The sequence below is a fragment of the Poromitra crassiceps genome, assembly GCF_964638095.1.
Source record: "Poromitra crassiceps genome assembly, chromosome: 21".
NCBI lineage: Eukaryota > Metazoa > Chordata > Actinopteri > Beryciformes > Melamphaidae > Poromitra > Poromitra crassiceps.
The window spans coordinates 11312599-11335071 of record NC_139638.1 but is presented as its reverse complement, the minus strand read 5'-3'; the positions used below and the strand labels follow the sequence as shown (position 1 = coordinate 11335071).

Here is a 22473-nt window from a genome sequence, read left to right as displayed (position 1 = left end):
CCAAAACGGGAAACACCAATGAAGAAGAAGCGGTAGATCCTCAACAACAGATTGGAGAGCAATCGTATCAAGCTGGAGTTAAAATAAATGTTACAGTTGAATTCAGGGAATGTGGGGTATAGGGATATATTTTCATTTTTAGAGGAAACTGTACTAAGTAGAAGAACATATAGTGTAGTGTTTTAGAAATCCATTCTGATCCACACTCCATTTCAGAAGGTGGCGGTAATGCACCATAAATTGTTTGCCAACCGCCATAAAACACTAGTAGAAGAAGAAGAAGCGGTGGGTGTGTTGCTGGCGGAACAGAAGTTCGGCGGTTGTTATTAGCTCAATTCGGATGGATCCCTCGTGTAAATATTCTTGAGCTGAGTACCGATGTCCCCCCCTTTCATTAGACTATGTATGTATGTATGATATTATCACAAATATATTATAAACTTTAGCACAGAGGAGGAAGAAGAAGCTCCTCTCTCTCTCATGGACTCAGATTAGTTAGCTGTGAAGCTAAAGGAGCTACGCTAACGTTTATTGGAGCTTTGAAGAACAACGTTTGTCAGTAAACGTTCAGGAAGAGAAGTTCCGTGTAACTATATGGAAATGTCCAAAAACCCGACAGGGTTGGTGAACTTAACTATCGACTAGCTGTGGCCGTTGAAGAGATATTTGGGCTGTTTGAAAGAAGTACGAGGAGGAGGAGGCTTCTTTGTCTGAGTTCAGGCCTTCGTCAGACTGCTTCTGGAGAAGGAAATGGAGTGTAACAAGTTAACAATTCAGTCTGTTATCAGGCTAGAATCTTCTCCTTCCAACATGAACAAGCAACAACGAAGGCTGCTGGACACTGTTTTAAATCCTGTAGTGCGGTTACACAGAGCAGCTGTACCTCCAGACTTCCAGCTGCTGTTGGTCATTAAAGAAGAAGTTCCCCCTGAGCTGCAGGAGTGGAGCCCCAGTTTGGACCAGGAGGACCCAGAGCCCCCACACATTAAAGAGGACCAGGAGGACCCAGAGCCTCCACACATTAAAGAGGACCAGGAGGACCCAGAGCCTCCACACATTAAAGAGGACCAGGAGGACCCAGGGCCCCCACACATTAAAGAGGAACAGGAGGAACTCTGGATCAGTCAGGAGGGGGAGCAGCTTCCAGGGCTGGAGGAGGCTGATGTCACCAAGTTCCAATTCACTCCTGTTCCTGTGAAGAGTGAAGATGATGAAGAGAAACCTCAGTCCTTACAGCTTCATCAAAGCCAAACTGAGGGGAAGAGAGATGCAGATCCTCTAGCCAGCAGCTCAACTGAACAGATGAAAACAGAAGCTGATGGAGAGGACTGTGGAGTATCAGAACTAGCTAGTGCTGGCAAGACTTCAGACTCTTCCGAGACTGAAGACAGTGATGATTGGACGGAAACTAGTCAACCTCAGTCAGGTTTAGACTCACAGAAAAACAGGGAAGTTCTGGCGAATAAACACTTTAGTTGTTCAGTTTGTGGTAACAGAGACTTGACAAGACACATGAGAGTCCACACAGGAGAGAAGCAATTTAAATGCTCAGTCTGTGGTAACAGTTTTGGTTACAGAGAAGCGCTGAAGAAACACATGAGAGTCCACACAGGAGAGAAGCCATTTACTTGCGCCGTCTGTGGTAAATGTTGTAGTTATAAACAAACCCTGAAGAAACACATGATACTCCACACAGTAGAGAAAGAGATAGAGAAGCAATTGAAATGCTCAGTCTGTGGTAACAGTTTTGGTCATAAAGGAAGCTTGAAACAACACATGAGAGTCCACACAGGAGAGAAGCCATTTAATTGCTCAGTCTGTGGTAAAGGTTTTGGTCAGAATGCAGCCTTGATAACACACATGAGAATCCACACACAAGAGAAGCCATTTAAATGCTCAGTCTGTGGTAACAGTTTTAGTCATAAAGGAACCTTGACAACACACATGAGAGTCCACACAGTAGATAAACCAATTGAAATGCTCAGTCTGTGGTAACAGTTTTGGTTAAACAAACCCTGAAGAGACACATGATACTCCACACAACATGGCTCACTTAATATTGGGCTGGACAATATTTCATTATTATCATTGTCTATCAGTGAAAACATATTGTGAGACCATTGATCGAGTGATTGTCATAACAATTCTGTTCTAAATGAATGATAAAATGCAAATCAGTGTCGCAAAATGAGATTAAACAAATGAGGGGCTGTTATTTGAAAATTACATCTTTGTATCTTATATTATCCTGCATTTCAATTGTTCAATTGAGATGGACAATTGCTATTGAGAAGTTGTATTGGAACCGCTTTACACACCCAAGTTTATAAAAAGGAAACTGATCGAAACATTCAAGAACATGAGAGAAAGAAAGAAAGGCTTTGTATGAACTTGCACTTTAACCCTTAAAATACTTTGCGTATGGTTTCTGTATCTTAATGCTATCACCAGGGGTCAAAAGAGTACAACAATAATCTACTCAAGTAGAAGTAGTGTTAATGTAATTTTAGTTAAGTAGAAGTAAACTTACTAGTTAAAAAAATCTACTTCAGTAAAAGTAACAAAAAGTAGCCAAAGTTACTTAATTAGTTTTTTGCATGGGTGGTGGGGCAGTAATGGGGTTTCAGTTGGATTAGTCTCTGCAGTTGGATTTACGTCTGCATCCGTCTCCATCTGGTGATTAAGAGCCAATGTATTCTAGTTGCTGTCTGATTGAGTGTCCTTCAATCCCAAAGCATTTGGTACGGCTGATGCTGGTTTGCTCTACTTGCTTGTCATCCAGAGAGGTCTGATGATCACAGCACTTCACCGCTTCCCACACACACTGTAGCCCCTCCCTCCATTAAGAGTGAGGACTGTAGGTTATATTGATCTGTCATCTATAGCGCAGGGGTTTTGAGTCTGGAACTGTAGGCCTCCCCACAGACAAAGCTTGAAAAAAGGTGCCCCTCCCCAGACAAAGCTTGAAAAAAGGCGCCCCCTCTCACTCAATTCCTGAAGGCCTATCGGATCATGATTATGTTATTTGATCCCATATACATAAGACACTCAATTGAGACAAGATAGCCTGATATTGCTGTTTGACATCAGATTACAGCAAATACATAGAAAAGTGTCTATCTGGTGGCATTTATTGCTCTGGCAGATGCTATTTACACCTGGGTGTAAATATCCGATTTGACTATTTACACCCGGGTGTAAATAGCTTGTGTGTATATTTGTACCCTGGTACCCTATTCAAATTCCTTCAAAAAGAGAACAGCCTGCCCCCGCCCCCCCCCCCCCCCCCCCCCCAAATAAATAAATAAAAATACAATACAAAATACACAACTAAGGGCTTGCACACCTACCGTAAACTTTGACTGTACACTCCCTAATATATTCATATTTAAAAACAGACACTTTACTACATTGTATATAGCACAGTCACCACATTGTATATAGCAGTCACTGTAAAAAGAGTATTTTTACAAAGTATTCTTGCCTTGACTATGTGTAACCTTTCTCCTTTTTTATTTTTCTCTATATGTGTGTACTTGTGTACTCTGTGTGTACTTGAGAGCAAAGCTAACCGGAGCCCAATTCCTTGTAGCCTATGTGTTTTGCATACTTGGCCAATAAAGCTGATTCTGATTCTGATTGTCAGTCACAAATGTAATCACTGCTTTTGGAAGGTGAAATAGGTAATAATGTGATATTGTCAACTTTTCTTTGCGGTTGTAGCATAAATAATTCACAATCTATTCATGTGTTGTGAGTGGATGGCAGTGTGGCTAAGTGGTTCCAGGTAATTAGCCTTCGATAGGTTTGACACACCATGAGCTACACACACATCTTTACGGGTGATATGACGCAAACCGCCGATAGAGGGCAGCAGAGGTTGGCGTCACCTATCCCAAAACGGGAAACACCAATGAAGAAGAAGCGGTGCGTTTGTTGCTAGAAAAACAGAGGTTCGGCGGTTGAGCTCAATTCGGATGGATCCCTCGTGTAAATATTCTTGAGCTGAGGTATACCGATGTTCCCCCCTTTCATTAGACTATGTATGTATGATATTATCACAAATATATTATAAACTTTAGCACAGAGGAGGAAGAAGAAGCTCCTCTCTCTCATGGACTCAGATGAGTTAGCTGTGAAGCTAAAGGAGCTACGCTAACGTTTATGGTGTCCACCCGCTATGCCGACCACTCGCAATGCCGACCTTAGGTTTAGGCGTGGGGGGTGGGAGAGGTTAGGTTTTGGGTTAGGGTCTGGGGGAGGTTAGGTTTAGGCGTGGGGGTGGGAGAGGTTAGGTTTTGGGTTAGGGTCTGGGAGAGGTTAGGTTTTGGGTTAGGGTCTGGGGGAGGTTAGGTTTAGGCATGGGGGGTGGGAGAGGGGAGGTCGGAACAGCGAGAGGTCGGAACAGCGACATGGAACCAACGTTTATTGGAGCTTCGAAGAACAACGTTTGTCAGTAAACGTTCAGGAAGAAAAGCGTTGGTGAACTTAACTAGCGACTAGCTGTGGCCGTTCTTCCAACATGAACAAGCAACAACGAAGGCTGCTGGACACTGTTTTAAATCCTGTAGTGCGGTTACACAGAGCAGCTGTACCTCCAGACTTCCAGCAGCTGTTGGTCATTAAAGAAGAAGTTCCCCATGAGCTGCAGGAGTGGAGCTCCAGTTTGGACCAGGAGGACCCAGAGCCTCCAAACATTAAAGAGGAACAGGAGGACCCAGAGCCTCCAAACATTAAAGAGGAACAGGAGGACCCAGCGCCTCCACACATTAAAGAGGACCAGGAGGACCCAGAGCCTCCACACATTAAAGAGGACCAGGAGGACCCAGAGCCTCCAAACATTAAAGAGGACCAGGAGGACCCAGAGCCTCCACACATTAAAGAGGACCAGGAGGACCCAGAGCCCCCACACATTAAAGAGGAACAGGAGGACCCAGAGCCTCCGCACATTAAAGAGGACCAGGAGGACCCAGAGCCTCCAAACATTAAAGAGGAACAGGAGGAACTCTGGATCAGTCAGGAGGGAGAGCAGCTTCAGCAGGACCCAGAGCACCGAGACAATAAAGAGGAACAGGAGGAACTCTGGATCAGTCAGGAGGGAGAGCAGCTTCCAGGGCTGGAGGAGGCTGATATCACCAAGTTCCAATTCATTGTTGTCACTGTGAAGAGTGAAGATGAGGACGAGAAACCTCAGTCCTCACAGCTTCATCAAAGCCAAACTGAGGAGAACAGAGAGGCAGAGCCTCTAGCCTGCAGCTCAACTGAACAGATGAAAACAGAAGCTGATGGAGAGGACTGTGGAGTATCAGAACTAGCTAGTGCTGTCCACACAGGAGATAAGTTATTTAATTGCTCAGTCTGTGGCAAAAGTTTTGGTCAGAAAAAAACCTTCACAAGACACATGAAAGTCCACACAGGAGAGAAGCAATTTAAATGCTCAGTCTGTGGTAACACTTTTTGTCGTAAAGAAAACTTGAAACAACACATGAGTGTCCACACAGGAGAGAAGCAATTTAAATGCTCAGTGTGTGGTAACAGTTTTGGTCATAAATACACCTTGATAACACACATGAGAGTCCACACAGGAGAGAAGCCATTTAATTGCTCAGTCTGTGGTAAAGGTTTTGGTCATAAAGCAACCTTGACACAACACATGAGAATCCACACACGAGAGAAGCCATTTAAATGCTCAGTCTGTGGCCACAGTTTTTGTCATGAAGAACACTTGAAAGAACACATGAGAATTCACACAGGAGAGAAGCGAATTAAATGCTCAGTCTGTGGTAAATGTTTTGGTCATAACGGATACTTGAACAAACACATGAGAGTCCACACAGGAGATAAACCATTTAAATGCTCAGTCTGTGATAAATGTTTTGGTTATAAACAAAACCTGAAGAGACACATGATACTCCACACAACAGGGCTCACTTAATATTGGGCTGGACAATATTTCATTATTATCATTGTCTATCAGTGAAAACATATTGTGAGACCATTGATCGAGTGATTGTCATAACAATTCTGTTCTAAATGAATGATAAAATGCAAATCAGTGTCGCAAAATGAGATTAAACAAATATGTTATTTGAAAATTACATGTTTGTATCTTATATTATCCTGCATTTCAATTGTTCAATTGAGATGGACAATTGCTATTGAGAAGTTGTATTGGAACCGCTTTACACACCCAAGTTTATAAAAAGGAAACTGATCGAAACATTCAACGGTTTTCATTCACCAGCTCTTAAAAGAAGTCTACCATATAGTCAATTACTGAGGATTAAATGCATTTGTGATTCTGCCAATTATTTTGAGTTACACAGGGGCGGTTCTAGGCCGTTTTTGGGTGGGCTTTAGCCCACCCAAAAATAGTCTCAGCCCACCCAAAAAAATAGAGGCAAAAAAACTTTTTTTTTTTTTTTTTTTTTTATCCCTCTCCAAATCCATGGTGGCATTAGTAGCAGTTTCTGACTACACTCAATGCGCTGTGTGCATGTTTTCCCCCCACTCTATGTTCTTAGGGTGGGCTGAGACAAAAAGTTAGGGGGGTTCAGCCCACCCGAAAAGTTTCTAGAACCGCGGCTGCCTAATCCCACATCACTTCACACAGGTCACACACACAGTACAGCAGCGAAGTGGTCCTCCACAGTCCACACAATCGTTCTCCCCACTCATGATCAATGAAACTGAGGTGAGCATTGAGCAGTCAGAGTCGTTAGTAGTTACTTAATTAGCGCATATTGATATGCAAATTAGCACGTAACGTTGTCGTAGGCTAAACAAAAGAACTTGTCGCTGTGCCTGCCAGACAAACAGGTGGACTGGAGGAAGGTAGGGCTTTACACAGCCTGTCTGATGTGATGATGACGATAGCTTAACATGCATGCATGGCATCACTTATGTCTTGCTGTGATGTTAGTTCAGTATCTCAATAAAAGTTCTTACAGGCTTGTTATTTCCCTCTAAGGCAGGGATCTAAGGCAGGGATGTCAGAGATACGGCCCGCGGGCCGGATCCGGCCCACGGGCAGGTTTCATCCGGCCCGCGAGATGTTTTGGAATATTAAAAAATATATATATATATATTATTATTATTATTAAATTCGCACCCCATTATCATGAACTACGTGTGGCTAATAAGCAAGCTAAGAGGTCATTCATAAGTTAATTAACCTGCACTACAAGGAAGTATGTCAGTAGGTCATCAGGTGTAAACAAAGCCGCCATGATGCCACGCTGGAATTGAATCGTGCATTCAGCTACCTACCAAAAAACAAAAGAATCAACAAGATCAGGCGCGGACTGCATAATCGGGCACGTCGGACAAATGCCCGGTGGCCTGGCCTGGCCTGGCCTGGCCTGGCCTGCAAAAAAAAAAAAAAAAAATTGTGCCCGCAGTCAGGCCACTCACTGAACAGCAGGCCAGGCGCCGCCTACTGGTTTACTAGTGGTTTTATTACTTTATTCAGGATTAAAGTGGGTGCATCTCATTGTAAAATTGGACTTGGCCCAAATTGGGCTTCAAACGGCCCAAATTGGGCTTCAAACGGCCCAAATCTGGCTTTAAACGACCCAAATTGGGCTTCAAACGGCCCACATCTGGCTTCAAACGGCCCAAATTGAGCTTTAAACGGCCCAAATTTTTCTGACGCCGGCACGCGCGTTGGCCCGTATCGGCCTGGCCTGCTTGGTATCTAATGCCCGGCCTGAATTATGATCCCAGTCCACCCCTGAACAAGATGCTGTCGAAAAAGAGAAAGGTTGACACGGAATGCAGCAGTTTCAAGAGAAATGGAAAGAGCAGTATTTCTTCTGTTAAGTAAATGGGTAAATGAGTCGAATTGATTTTAGTAAAAAAAAAATCCGGCCCCCATGAGGTCTCAGTTGAACAAATCCGGCCCTCTACCTAATATGAGTCTGACACCCCTGCTCTAAGGGAGTGCAAGGCAGATATTTAAACAGCCTTGTTTGTGTACAGTACCAGTGGCATGGGAGTAATAAAAAGGGATTAAGGACCAGGACCCCTGGTGGTCAGTAAGATGGGCTGGTTGAGCCAATGTTAAAATTATCTTTATTTATTATTTATTTTTGCTTTAAAACTATTTTTTAATTTTCTGCTTAAAGTTCATGAAAAAAGTGGCATTCTTGTTTTTTCACACAATAATTTCATAATACCATTTGTAATGCCACCGTTGTAGTGCTGTTGTTCAAAATTAAAGTACATTTTCTCAGATTTATTGGTGTCTTTCTAGTCACACAATTTAATAGTCAGTGTTTCCCATACACTGATCTATTTGTGGTGGTACACCCTACATAGATTTTGACCCCCACAAATACTGCCACATATTAATTTCAACTAGTTGACTGCAAACTCCTGCTTTAGTGCTTACAGTATATTATTATCTTGTCGGAATATTATTCCAGCCAATAAGTTAGGAAGTTTCCTTTTGATTTAATTTTACTTTTGTTTTGCCTACAAAGCAAAATGTTACTTTACTTGAAACTCCCCTGAAGTGATTTTGGTATTATTTATGCAAGCATAATTCTACCATATAGTAACCTGTATGCAGAATATATATAGTATATATAGGGAAACAATTATTTTTTCATTGCTGTAAAACCACAGAACGGTAAAGAAGATATTGATGTGTGTAGTTCTTCATAGATCTAGTCTCTTCATTTTGATCTCAAAGTGCGCCAGTTTGATCCATTTTTACTTGAAACTGTACAAAATTTTCTTCCGGGGGGGCATGCCCCCGGACCCCCCTAGGGGTTCAGTGGTCCATGACCTTTGGGTGGGCTGAGCCCACCCAAAGCTCTGATGCTAAAACCGCCCCTGTTACACGCTAAAAATCTTTGTGTTTGTTTTTAAGAGAGGGGATATGAGGACGCATTACTGGAGAATCATCTCAACAAAGTAGTACGCCAAGTTCAGTCGTCTGATTTACTTCAACCCAGTTCCAGAGACACCTCTAATTCAGTCAAAGATGTAGTGAGGAGATATTTCCACATATTGGAAATGACGTTCAAATTAGTTATGCTTTTTAAACTCCACCCACATTTTGAATAAGAGGTCTTTTCTCATTTACAGGATTTTCTAGTGAAGTCAGATTTGCGCAAATCTGCGCAAGAGGCCCACCCATTAATTAATAACCCATTTTCTTTCTCGTTCTAATAAGCCTAGTGGTAATTTTCCTTGTCATAATTGTGTACATTCTTTTCATTCATTTCACTCATCCTAAGTCTGGTGCTGACATTAATCTTAGAGGCAGGATCACATGTAACAGCAGATATGTTGTTTACCTGTTGAAATGATTGTGTCATTTATACTATGTTGTTGGTCAAACAAAATGAGTTAAAAACCACAATCTGCGCACACAAATGTTCTATACGCAACCATGATGAGAAGTCACCAGTTGCGAGCATGTTGCGAGACATTTTAATAGCTTGAAACACAGTTTGAGTGACCTGCATTATATGGGCATTGAAACAGTGAATATGCCACGTAGGGTTAGAGTTAGTATATAATATATAATAGAGATAAAATCCTCAAGAGGGAGACCTATTGGATTCACTCCCTTAATACTGAATGAGGTGATTTCATTTACTTGTTTTTTGTGAGGTGAATAGAATTGTTGTGGATTTATTATGTTGATCAATTTTGTGTATGCCTGCATTGCCATTACTGACTCCTGACTCCCCCTGCTGGCTTTTACTGGTTATGCCAGCTGTGGAGCTCTATAATTACTTGTCCATCGCTGCATGTTCTACGAAGCCAGAGAGATAGAGAAGCAGTTTACAAAGTCAGAGAGATAGAGAAGCAGTTTACAGAGTCAGAGAGATAGAGAAACAGTTTACAAAGCCAGAGAGATAGAGAAACAGTTTACAGAGTCAGAGAGATAGAGAAGCAGTTTACAGAGTCAGAGAGATAGAGAAACAGTTTACAAAGTCAGAGAGATAGAGAAACAGTTTACAAAGCCAGAGAGATAGAGAAGCAGTTTACAAAGCCAGAGAGATAGAGAAGCAGTTTACAAAGTCAGAGAGATAGAGAAACAGTTTACAAAGCCAGAGAGATAGAGAAGCAGTTTACAAAGTCAGAGAGATAGAGAAGCAGTTTACAAAGCCAGAGAGATAGAGAAGCAGTTTACAAAGCCAGAGAGATAGAGAAGCAGTTTACAAAGTCAGAGAGATAGAGAAACAGTTTACAAAGTCAGAGAGATAGAGAAACAGTTTACAAAGCCAGAGAGATAGAGAAACAGTTTACAAAGTCAGAGAGATAGAGAAACAGTTTACAAAGTCAGAAAAAGGGAGTTTTCTCACGTGTCGTCATCGTCAGCCACAGGTTCGGGGGCCTTGACATTCCCCTGGATGGACTCCAGGGCGGTGGAGTAGAGGACCTTCTGTCCTCTCTTGCTGTCGCCCCGGTTCCCCCTGACCAGAGTCTTCTGGTCCAACACATGGACCCCCAGCAGGAGACTGTAGTCCATGATCTTGAAGCTCTCCAGCACCTGACAGAGGCAGAGACTAAATCAACCTATAGCCATGAAGCAATTACATTAGTCCTGCAACTGGAGGTTCCGGGTTCAAGCCCCCATGTCGGCAAGCATCTGCCCTGCTGAGGTGTCTTTGAGGAAGGAGAGGTGTTGTTGGAGCTGAACTGACTTCTAAGTGGTCAACAAGGTTTCACATGATCATTTTTGTGCAGCATTTATGTATTGTGACATCAACTACTTGATGTATAAAATGTATTCTTAGAACTGTTGTCATTTGCTTCTTGTTGATTTTGTTGTTGACATGTTATTGTTACTGTGCATGTCTGTTAAAATTTAACTTGTACTTGTATTACATTTCATTTCAGTTATTTATTCATACCAATTTAACAATAACATCCTAGTTAATATAGTAATGTAAAACAGAAACTGGCCATGACACGTGAACGGTCAAATTGTTTACCGCCCACTTATTAAACATTTCAAAAACAAGCTCTCAGCCTTTGGCAGACACTCAAGCAAAGTCCTAGTTAAAAGGGGCTAAACCTGGATCTGCAAGTCAAACACACAGAACAACCCAAGCCTCAATCTCTGTGATGTCACGCAGTAACTCCTGTAAACAGAGAGGCCTTCACTGAGTTACCTAATACACAAACCTGGAGCGCACAGCAGCATGTTATGCCTCGACTGGCTGTTTCCTGCTCCTGGGTCCGCTCATACGAGTCAGGTGCTTTGCTCTGTTGGAGGTAATCCTGGATGAGGAGGCCGCTGTTATTTTCCCACTAATCAAATAATATGCGGCCAACTTAACCAGGTCATCCATAAGGGCTTGGGGGAGAGAGAGTGGGGTGGAGGGGAGGGGCCTGGCTGCTTACATAATAAACACAACACAGGGTTCCTACATAGTTTTCATTTCAAAATCTCATATTTTTTCCCCAGATTTTTTCTTTTCTTTTTTGGATCAAGTTTTTTTTGTTCCCCAGATTCTGTGCAGGAAACCCTGACAATATTATCGGAGGGCGGAGGAGGGCAGTTCAGGCTGCGTCAAAGAAAGGTTGAATCCTAATGCGTGGTTTTATTCCAAATAATTTAGCGGAGCTATGTTGACATGATGGACTAAGTTGCAGTATGATACGACCGAATTGAAGACCTCAATGTGATCTGCAAAATCCACTCAGTTTAAATCCACATGTGAGATTGCCTCCTACAGTAGTTAACTGCCAGTTTCTGTGTGTGGAGGCTCGTATATCCAGCCACTCTGATGTTACTTGAGTGACTAGACTCGAGTAACACCAGACTCTCTGAATTGCTCGAGATAGAGAGCCAAAGTCGACGTCACTTCCTGCTTCAGCATGCGCACCAAGTCCGCCATTTATTTTCCCATAGAAATTTCGTAAAATGCTCTTAAAAATAGTTTTACTTGTGATTCAGCTATATTAAGAATCAGGAGAGACCATAGAACAATTCACGATCGGACCAAAACGTTTTAAAAAAACAGCAGATTAAAAAAATATATGTTTTTTTGTTTTGTTTTGTTCGGAGTGAAAATGTCCCCGGACCCCACTTTGACAATCACTGTCCTAGCAGATCCATCATCTAGCCCCCTACGTGAACGCACCCGGCAGTCTCTCTGCAGGGTTTTCATCAGGGCGTTGTAGGTCTCCACGTCGAAGTGCAGGCCCTCGTGCATCTCCTGGAGGTCCAGGTCTTTGAACGTGGGCGAGGACTTGGCGCGCTCTTTGCGCGAGGCGCGGCGTTTGTACGTGGACCCCTTCAGGTCGTATTTGTAATGCATCTTCATGGCGCGCGGCAGCACGTTGTTCATCACCACCAAGCGGATGTTGACGCCGCCGCACTGGATGCAGTAAAGCCCGTAGAACTTTGGCAGCAGCGTCCTCGGGTTCTGATTCAGGTTCTAAAATGATACAGTAAGAGCAGAAACAATATTTGATTGTTAAACAGATGTGATGGATAAGAAATATTTTATTTTTTGCAATATGTATTTATTCATTCAATGGGTTCATTAAGTACATTTACAAGGATTTTTCTTTTCTTTTTTCCCCTTAACCCCATTCCTTCCCCACCCCTGGTCCTATATAAATTGGGGCATAAAAAGAACAGTATTAAGATACATTTCAGAGTAAAATAAACAGAAATCAAAATAGATGAAGAAATATTTTAAAGTATAACAGTTGTTTTCTTTAAACTAAGCAAGAAGGATTAGGGTTACAGTTGACGTGGATCTTATTCTCACCAAGATCGTCATACCATCATCATACCATCATCATACCCAGCAATATGAGTCTGGAGTACAGTGAACCAGTGAATCTCAACGTCATGATTGGAAAGATTTGTGTCTGTGTCTTGACTGATTGGCTGTTGAATGTATACAGTGATTGTATTGCTCTGTCCCGTTGGAATATTTGTATGGTCTGTTTGTCCTGAAACAATAATTTTACAAAATATAAATAAAAAAAACAGCCCGTTTTTCCTGAATTTCTGATACATTTTTAACATACAGTACAAGGTCTTTAACCTTTAGCAGCAATATGTATCACCTCCCTGATCTGAGTTGTGTTCAGTGTTTGACCATAACTTAGCATAGATCTCTCTCTAGTCTAGCTGCTACTGACATGTAAATCCTCACGTGACCAGAGGTCAGCACTAGCAGTGTGTTTGCGTTGGAGGGCGAGGCTCACCATGTAGTAACCAGGAAGCAGTTTCTGCAGGAACTCGGCCTCCTTGTGCTGCACCGTCTTAATGATGAACTCGTCATCGCTGGTAAGGTAGAACCAGGAAGTGCTCGCCCCGGGGTTGGACAGCTCGATCAAAGGCTCGTTACACATGGAGTACTGCAAGTCAGACAGCGGGAACAGCCTTCATATGACAACATGTTGCAATAAAACCAACAGAAATAAAATGATCATAACACAGTGGGTGTGCCCCTGTGTGTGTGTGTGTGTGTGTGTGTGTGTGTGTGTGTGTCTTTCTGTGTGTGAGTGTCAGTAGTGTCTTTGAGAGACTCTTGGCCACACTAACCAGGTAGTCATCTGGTTTGATGCCAAACAGCTCCCTGAAGTAGCGAAAGGCAAGAGGCGCGTAGGTCTTCAAGCGGAAATCTGGGAAGTGGTGCGCTGGAGTCAGGTTGCTTCCCTCACTGGTGACCAAAGCAAAATAATAAATAAGAGAGAAACATAAAGTAAGTATGAGGAAAAACAGTCACGTGCAGTGGCGTAACGTCATTGCCATGGGCCCCGATGTGCAAATATTTGCTCTGGGCCCTACCTAACAATTATATTGTTATAGAAAATATGGAGTCACTAATTTTTTTTTCCGTCAGGCAGATTGTTAGCCGTCTATTGTGCGTCAGGACCCCCGAAGGGTAAAACAAGAGGGCCGGTGTCATGCCGAGTTTTGCACCCCCGCCGAGAATTGCATCCCCACCTTCCGGGAGCATATTGTAATGATTTATACGGAAACTTAACTGTTTAAAAATGATATAATTGTCTGGGTAGACGTGATCTCCAAGCCAGGGGGTCTGTCCTGGCTCATGGAGACTGACTTTGATGCATGATATCCGCGTGGAGGTGACTTCCATGCTTGGGGCTCTCTTCTGGCTCATGGAAGCCGACTTATGGTGCTTAAAATCCGGGTACAGATAACCTCGAGACCTGGGGATCTCTCCTGCCTTTATGGAGGGGGGTGCAAATCTCGGAAGTTTGTACGTGCCGAGATTTGCACCCCTGTTCTTAAGTTAAAGGCACTGTGTGTGATTTTTTTGTCCACTAGATGTCGCCATTTCAAACCATAACAAAACTTGTTTACCCAAACAATCTCGATCCCACCCACCAGCGCACAGCACTTCCTGGTTCCCCCACCTCCCTCCCTCCCTCCCTCCCTCCCAAGCAACGGAGATATAAACAACTATTTTGTGCATAGCCTACCTACTGCAGACGTAAGTACATAAAACAAGCAAGAATGCATCTCGGCTATGTATTTGGCTTGAGTAATGACAAATTTCACATGATAGTCATAAACCTTTAGGATATTGACAATAGTCCGCTTGGTAAGACTTATTTGTATAATCTGCTAACCGATCAAAATCCATGTAATGGTTACATGGATTTTGAAAAGGTTACATTGTAACCTAACCTTTTGCATAGCCTGCCCTATTGCTAAGTACAGTTAGGCAAAACGTTGTCTAAAACCAGGTTGACATAGCTAAATTAGGATGATTTCAATTCAATGTTGGGGACATCGCTAGCTAACCACAGCTGTCTGTCAACAGTGAGTAGCTTAGCCTGTGTTTTTGTTCGTCTGCTAATACCAAGACATGGCCAAAATGTATTCATAGTGCAACGCTAGTATTTTCTCATTGTTAGAGTTGTTCAAACTAATTTCAAACGCTTGAATCACTGCTGTATTTTATAGGCAGGCAAACCAAGCTGTATGCCTGAAGCCAGGCTAGCACCAGTGGGACAAAGAGGAGACAGGGTCGCAGAGAGGAAGGTCGGCTGTAGGACGATAGCAGATCTTGTCGACATCCTGAAGAACCGCATAGCTGATGGAACTGGTCACGTCATCCTGGTGTAGCCCATATTTTAGTTTTGCAAATAAAGTATTTTTTCTGATAAACGAAGTTGTGAAATCAATGTACTGAGAAACATCACATACACTGTCTATTATATAAAGTAGGCTATATATACACAGAAACACAAATACTGGTAGGCACTAGGCTACTGTAGCTAGACACACTCAGCTTTAGGCAAATCTAATGTTACAATGGAGAATAGTGGCCAAGAGACATGGATGAAGTCATATCAACTTTATTGGTGTACAGAAGATTGCAGACAGCAAACATCTAAACATCAAAGATGATAGAACATGTATTATACAGGTTTGCTATAAAAGCACAATTTCTCCATCTCAAATATCATAATGGTGGGTCCACTTGTTTTCTATCTTGTCATCTTCTGGATGACTGGCACCTTGAAAATCAGACAAATGGAAACGTGTTTAGTATTAATTTGAATCATCTATTTTGTAGCTGGTAGATATCAAGGCAGGGTTCCTCCACATTGTCATGAATTAGATACTTTTACCAAACCTTGATTTGTTTGGACGGTGTTACAGCTATTTTCTAATGTAACGTTGCTTAGTTAGATAGAATAGAACAACAAACTGCTAACATTAGCGAAGCTAGCTTTTCTCCATGCCCTTTCTAAGTGTTTACACATTACTATACCGTTCTGCGTCATAGTGACAGCAACTGGACGTAATTATAAACAGAAAATGCATGCGGAATTTGTAATGGGAAGTAACGTTATGTCATGCATGTCAACAGAATGTCTGTGTATAAGTTATACACGAACGACAAGCTAATCAAATCCTGCAGCAGGCTACTAGCAGTGTAAAGTCATTTGAATAGCCGTGAAAAGCAACAGTTAGCCAAGTGATTACAACATTCACAGAACAAATTCACAATATCGATAACAACTTGTACATTTCGCTATCATGCGTAACGTTACTGAAATGGGACATGCAAACGCGATAACGTTACTTACCACTGTGTACAGGAGAACAGGCCAGCTCCGAGTCACTTTGCAGGCCAGATATAGCTGCTCGTAGGGCTCTCCATCTAGTGAAAGCCAGACCGGCAAGGTTGACTCTGGTCTGAGATATTTCTTTTCGGCGGCGATTTGGCTAAAGTATGAAACCGCATAAGGTGGATCAGGGAATGTAAAAGTCAGGAATGCCCGCATCAGGGTTCCGCCATCTTGGTCTACAAAATTCTGTTTTGGGCTGTGGGCTGGGAGGGGCTCACTAGGTCGGCTTCTCGGGGGAGGGGTTTCTATCTAAACAGATTCGGGATGTTAGAGGGGAAGGACAGAGGGCCATCACAACACAGGGAGGGGGCGTGGCTTAGTTGTAAACACAGAAATAAATCACTATACCTCCTCTATATATACAAGGTATTGGTTTGGGGATATTTAATAGTGCAGAATCTTACACACAGTGCCTTTAAAACAGTCCCAAAATATGGTGGGGGTGCAATTATCGGCGGGGGTGCAAAACTTGGCATGACACCGGCTACGCTACGTGAAGGGATATTCCTCATCTCTTGCTCCAACTCCATATATGGTCAATGATGTCACCAGAACCTCACAGGAGACTCCGCTGAAGACACGTTGGAAAGAGAACGCGTTCGTATTTTCCCACACGATGACGCCAATCCACTGAATCCAGTAAACTAAACTTAAAGCTAATATCATTCGTTAGCCTAGTAAGCTACATGAGGGCAAGTGCTGACTGCATAATACAGCATGTAAGTTTATTTGGAGTCGGACTGCAGCAGAAACCGTAAGTACGTTATGTCTCCCCAAAGCCAGACTTGCTCTTCATGGGCCCTTGACAGCTCTGGGCCCCGGTGCACCACACCGCCTGCACCGCCCATCCTTACGCCAGTGGTCACGTGACACCTCGGTCACGTGACACCTCGGTCACGTGACACCTCGGTTCCAAAAGAATATTTCCCCGTTCATATTCTGCAGTGAGATATAGGCTATATGGACGTAGGCTACAACTTGCTGAGTAAAGGGCTAAAAAAGGGCGCCACTGTGACTGACAGTACAGTACAGTATATTCCATTCAACTATTACTGCGTGATCCTCCCACACGTTACATCCTGCCGGTGAAACTCCTCGCTGTCAGGTGGAAAGATGTATCAGAGGGAGTATGTGCTAGTCTAAAACTCTCCTGAGATAGTTGGGGGGGGGGTTCTGAAAAAAAAGATGAAAAACTGTAGGTTTGTCGCACACTTACATAATCTCTCATAGACTTTACATGGCAGGATGTGCCATGTAAAGAGGACAATCTGAGAATTTCAGTTTGTCGGTGGCACAGTCTGAAAATGCAAATGTGTGTAAAGCAGTGTGTAAAGCAGTGTGTAAAGCAGTGTGTACAGCAGTGTGTAAAGCAGTGTGTAAAGCAGTGTGTAAAGCAGTGTGTAAATCAGTGTGTACAGCAGTGTGTAAAGCAGTGTGTACAGCAGTGTGTAAAGCAGTGTGTACAGCAGTGTGTAAAGCAGTGTGTAAAGCAGTGTGTACAGCAGTGTGTACAGCAGTGTGTAAAGCAGTGTGTAAAGCAGTGTGTACAGCAGTGTGTAAAGCAGTGTGTAAAGCAGTGTGTAAAGCAGTGTGTACAGCAGTGTGTACAGCAGTGTGTACAGCAGTGTCTAAAGCAGTGTGTAAAGCAGTGTGTAAAGCAGTGTGTAAAGCAGTGTGTACAGCAGTGTGTAAAGCAGTGTGTACAGCAGTGTGTAAAGCAGTGTGTAAAGCAGTGTGTACAGCAGTGTGTAAAGCAGTGTGTAAAGCAGTGTGTACAGCAGTGTGTAAAGCAGTGTGTAAAGCAGTGTGTACAGCAGTGTGTAAAGCAGTGTGTAAAGCAGTGTGTAAAGCAGTGTGTAAAGCAGTGTGTACAGCAGTGTGTAAAGCAGTGTGTAAAGCAGTGTGTACAGCAGTGTGTAAAGCAGTGTGTAAAGCAGTGTGTAAAGCAGTGTGTAAAGCAGTGTGTACAGCAGTGTGTACCTGGGTAGGAAGACACTCTCCACCATGGAGAAGTCCTGCATGAGCACGTCTCTGTCAGGTTTGGAGCTGAGGTTGCCCACAGCATAACCAATGCCCAGCTGGATGGCACCTTTCAGGGCAGCTGCTGTGGGCTACAACCAGCAAACAAAACATCAAGGACTCACATGTGAACCTATTCAAGCTGCATCCAGAAATCTGACGTTTATGGGGATAAATGTTCTTTATTTGTGACACGGTCTGGTGAAAGTAACAAGTAGACAACCACACAAATCAAGATAAAAAGGTAGAAAAAGATTATTTTTCTCTCTCGTTTTTATATTATTACGCAAGTTTAAATGTTGAAGACCGCACTCAATAATAAACAACCGTTTCAGGATAATTAAATAGTTAGCACCAGTCCCTGTAAAAAAAAATTTTTAAATACTGAATAGTGAAATTCTGCCAACTGTTTCTACAAAGATAGATCTTTTTGGAGTAAAAGCCTTCATAAAGAAAGGGACACTTGCGATCTGGTGATTCCCAGTGCAAACCTTCTGGTTGCGAGAAAGCTAAACTACTCTCTTGTTTACAAACTCTGACTGGAACCAGAACCAGACACAACTAACTACAGATACTGGATCAGCACTGTCACATCATTCATCACAGAAATGGACCAAATAAAGGTCCTACAGTATCAATGCAGCAGTGATGAGTCACGACTCATTCTCACTTTGTGAGCAGTGTTATTCTTCTTGGGTGTTTGCATCAAAGTTGCATACGTCACTATGCAAATCACAATAGTCACAGCATCATGCCTGAAACGTGAGCCTGTCTATTGTTTGTGAGGCAGTTTGAGGTGTAGCAGACTTTCTGCTGCTTTTTAATGCAACACCGGGGTCATGAGATGGAAAAGTCAGGACAGACAGACAGACAGACAGACAGACAGACAGACAGGCAGGCAGGCAGGCAGGCAGGCAGACAGACAGACAGACAGACAGACAGACAGACAGACAGACAGACAGACAGACAGACAGACGTTTAGTGAGTTTAGTAGAAAAATGGCTGTAGCTCAGGATAGGAAGGTGGTAGAGAGTCAGGATTTGAGGGGTGGGTAGGATTAGTAGCTAGGGTGATATGGGTGGTGTTTGGGGGGTGGAAAAGGGGCCATAGGGATAGGAAGGTGCTAGAGAGTCAGGATTCGGTAGTGGCTAGCTAGGTGGTGTTTGGGGGGGCGATGGGGAAAAAAGCACTGTGGTCTAAAAGGTTTGGGCTTGTTTTTCCCCGAGTGTTATTTAAGACATTTTGGGCTTAAAACAGTATCGCAGTATTGGAAGGTGTCGCTGGATGAATACGAGAATGTGTGGTAATGTTTGGCAACTATAGTGAAGATCTCTCTTCTGCTGATGCCTAGAACAGATGTGTTTGAATTGTAAGATACCAAAACAAGTACTTAATACTAAAGATGTAGTCAAAGGTGCCACTTTCCTTGGTGCAGCCTTAAAGGAACAGTTCACCCAAAAATGAAAATCCTGTCTTGCAACCTCCTCTGTGTGTTCCAAACTTCACCTTTGTTTCAACTGGCATGAGGGTGAGTAGATGATGACAGAATTTAAATTTTTGGGTCAACTGTTCCTTAGAATAAATAAATAAATAAATAAATAAATAAATAAATAAATAAATAAATAAATAAATAAATAAATAAATAAATAAATATGGGAATTGTAAGTCTGGGAATTTTCCTGAGTTAAACTGAATTGCAGTGAAAGCTCTATATAAGCCAGACGCTGAAGCTAATCTATCTAATCGCATTGTTCGCCGCTCTGCTCCCTTCATCACCAAAGAGCACTGTTACATAACACTGTTACATACTGTTACATCCTGTTACATAACACTGTTACATACTGTTACATCCTGTTACATAACACTATACTGTTACATACCGTTATATAACACTGCAGCCACAAGAAACATGTCGCCCATTTATGGCATTTTATCAATTTCTCATTTGAATTTAGTTTCTTGCTTTTTTCTAAAGAGGGCATTTCATTTCATGACCCTTGCGCCACCAAAACCTTTTAAACCCCCACAGAATAATGTCAAAAATGCATGACAATCAATGAGAAAATAAGCATTCTCTCTTCATTCCTGAAATCACCCATTTTGCAAATGTGTGGTTTCCCCCCAAAAAAGCATTGATTGAAATATCTCATGAAGGGAAAAGCATGTAAAAAGTTCTATGGTGTCACAGTAAACAACCAGTATCAAGCTCAGTTTGACCATAAGAAGTAATGAATGGTTTTCATTCAAAGTAAATAAAAAAAAGTTGCCTGAATATCACTACTCAATATTTTAAGAAGTAATTGCATTCTCATCATTTGTAATATTTTGTTTAGAACAGTCTTGAATATTATTATTTTTTACATCAGCAAACATTTTGTGGAGTAGATGTAACTATTTTCCCAAAACGGTGGACATCTTATGCTTAATGTTTCATACAAAAAAGGGGGTAATAATGATGATAATGACACCATCTTTACCTTTTTGTGGTCCTTTGAGCCTTTCGAGGTTTTGCTTCCTCCTCCTGCACGGTCGGCGGTTGTGGTTGACATCTTTTGGACAGAGAGAAGTTGATCAGGGGGAAGTTTGGAGGTCCTTCCTGAAACCGTGAGGTAGGCAGGTGAGCCACTGGTGACGGTCCCCCGATGATGAACAGTGAATGCAGTGATTTCCCTTGAATAGATCCCAGTCACACAGCTCCTATAGAGAGAAGCAGAGTCAGGTGTGAAAACTCAACTGCACAACTACAAGAAATAGCTCAGACATGTAGACTATAACATCTACAATCAGAAGCCCAAAAGGTCCACTCTTAAGTCTATCATTCTATTTTACATTTGCAGTGTAGTGGCATTTCCCCACACTTAGTCCATATGTGTCTGTGTCTTGTATAGCAATGTTCAGTCCTCAGGTTTGAAAACATGCATACCTTTGTGGCTCTGCTGTGTTCTGAGGGCCCTGAGGTGGCTGAGGGAGCCTCAGTGCAACAACCCTTGATCCCAATTAAGAGGGCTTGAGAAAACCTTTACACAGCAAATCTCCCCCGTTCAGAACATTCCTCAACGACTCAATGTTCTCTCACTCACATTAAGTAATATCAACGACTCAATGTTCTCTCACTCACATTAAGTAATATCAACGACTCAATGTTCTCTCACTCACATTAAGTAATATCAACGACTCAATGTTCTCTCACTCACATTAAGTAATATCAACGACTCAATGTTCTCTCACTCACATTAAGTGATATCAACGACTCAATGTTCTCTCACTCACATTAAGTAATATCAACGACTCAATGTTCTCTCACTCACATTAAGTAATATCAACGACTCAATGTTCTCTCACTCACATTAAGTAATATCAACGACTCAATGTTCTCTCACTCACATTAAGTAATATCAACGACTCAATGTTCTCTCACTCACATTAAGTAATATCAACGACTCAATGTTCTCTCACTCACATTAAGTAATATCAACGACTCAATGTTCTCTCACTCACATTAAGTAATATCAACGACTCAATGTTCTCTCACTCACATTAAGTAATATCAACGACTCAATGTTCTCTCACTCACATTAAGTAATATCAACGACTCAATGTTCTCTCACTCACATTAAGTAATATCAACGACTCAATGTTCTCTCACTCACATTAAGTAATATCAACGACTCAATGTTCTCTCACTCACATTAAGTAATATCAACGACTCAATGTTCTCTCACTCACATTAAGTAATATCAACGACTCAATGTTCTCTCACTCACATTAAGTAATATCAACGACTCAATGTTCTCTCACTCACATTAAGTAATATCAACGACTCAATGTTCTCTCACTCACATTAAGTAATATCAACGACTCAATGTTCTCTCACTCACATTAAGTAATATCAACGACTCAATGTTCTCTCACTCACATTAAGTAATATCAACGACTCAATGTTCTCTCACTCACATTAAGTAATATCAACGACTCAATGTTCTCTCACTCACATTAAGTAATATCAACGACTCAATGTTCTCTCACTCACATTAAGTAATATCAACGACTCAATGTTCTCTCACTCACATTAAGTAATATCAACGACTCAATGTTCTCTCACTCACATTAAGTAATATCAACGACTCAATGTTCTCTCACTCACATTAAGTAATATCAACGACTCAATGTTCTCTCACTCACATTAAGTAATATCAACGACTCAATGTTCTCTCACTCACATTAAGTAATATCAACGACTCAATGTTCTCTCACTCACATTAAGTAATATCAACGACTCAATGTTCTCTCACTCACATTAAGTAATATCAACGACTCAATGTTCTCTCACTCACATTAAGTAATATCAACGACTCA

General features: G+C 42.1%; 1 protein-coding gene across 3 annotated transcripts in view; it reads right to left on the bottom strand.

Annotated features, from left to right (window-relative positions):
• Positions 1 to 20772, bottom strand: part of pip5k1ba (phosphatidylinositol-4-phosphate 5-kinase, type I, beta a) — a gene marked incomplete at its 3' end in the record, with an annotated part of 36068 nt that extends 15296 nt beyond the window's left edge. For all 3 annotated transcript variants that reach the window (XM_083657917.1, XM_083657916.1, XM_083657918.1), the window contains exons 1-6: positions 20595 to 20772; positions 18079 to 18209; positions 13532 to 13649; positions 13192 to 13344; positions 12111 to 12407; positions 10323 to 10510 (exon numbers count right to left, since the gene is read on the bottom strand). In XM_083657917.1, coding sequence (XP_083514043.1) covers positions 10323 to 10510; positions 12111 to 12407; positions 13192 to 13344; positions 13532 to 13649; positions 18079 to 18209; positions 20595 to 20666 — 959 coding nt within the window. In that variant the 5' untranslated portion in view covers positions 20667 to 20772. The remainder of the gene's footprint in view (positions 1 to 10322; positions 10511 to 12110; positions 12408 to 13191; positions 13345 to 13531; positions 13650 to 18078; positions 18210 to 20594) is intronic.
• Between the last annotated feature and the right edge of the window lie 1701 nt (positions 20773 to 22473).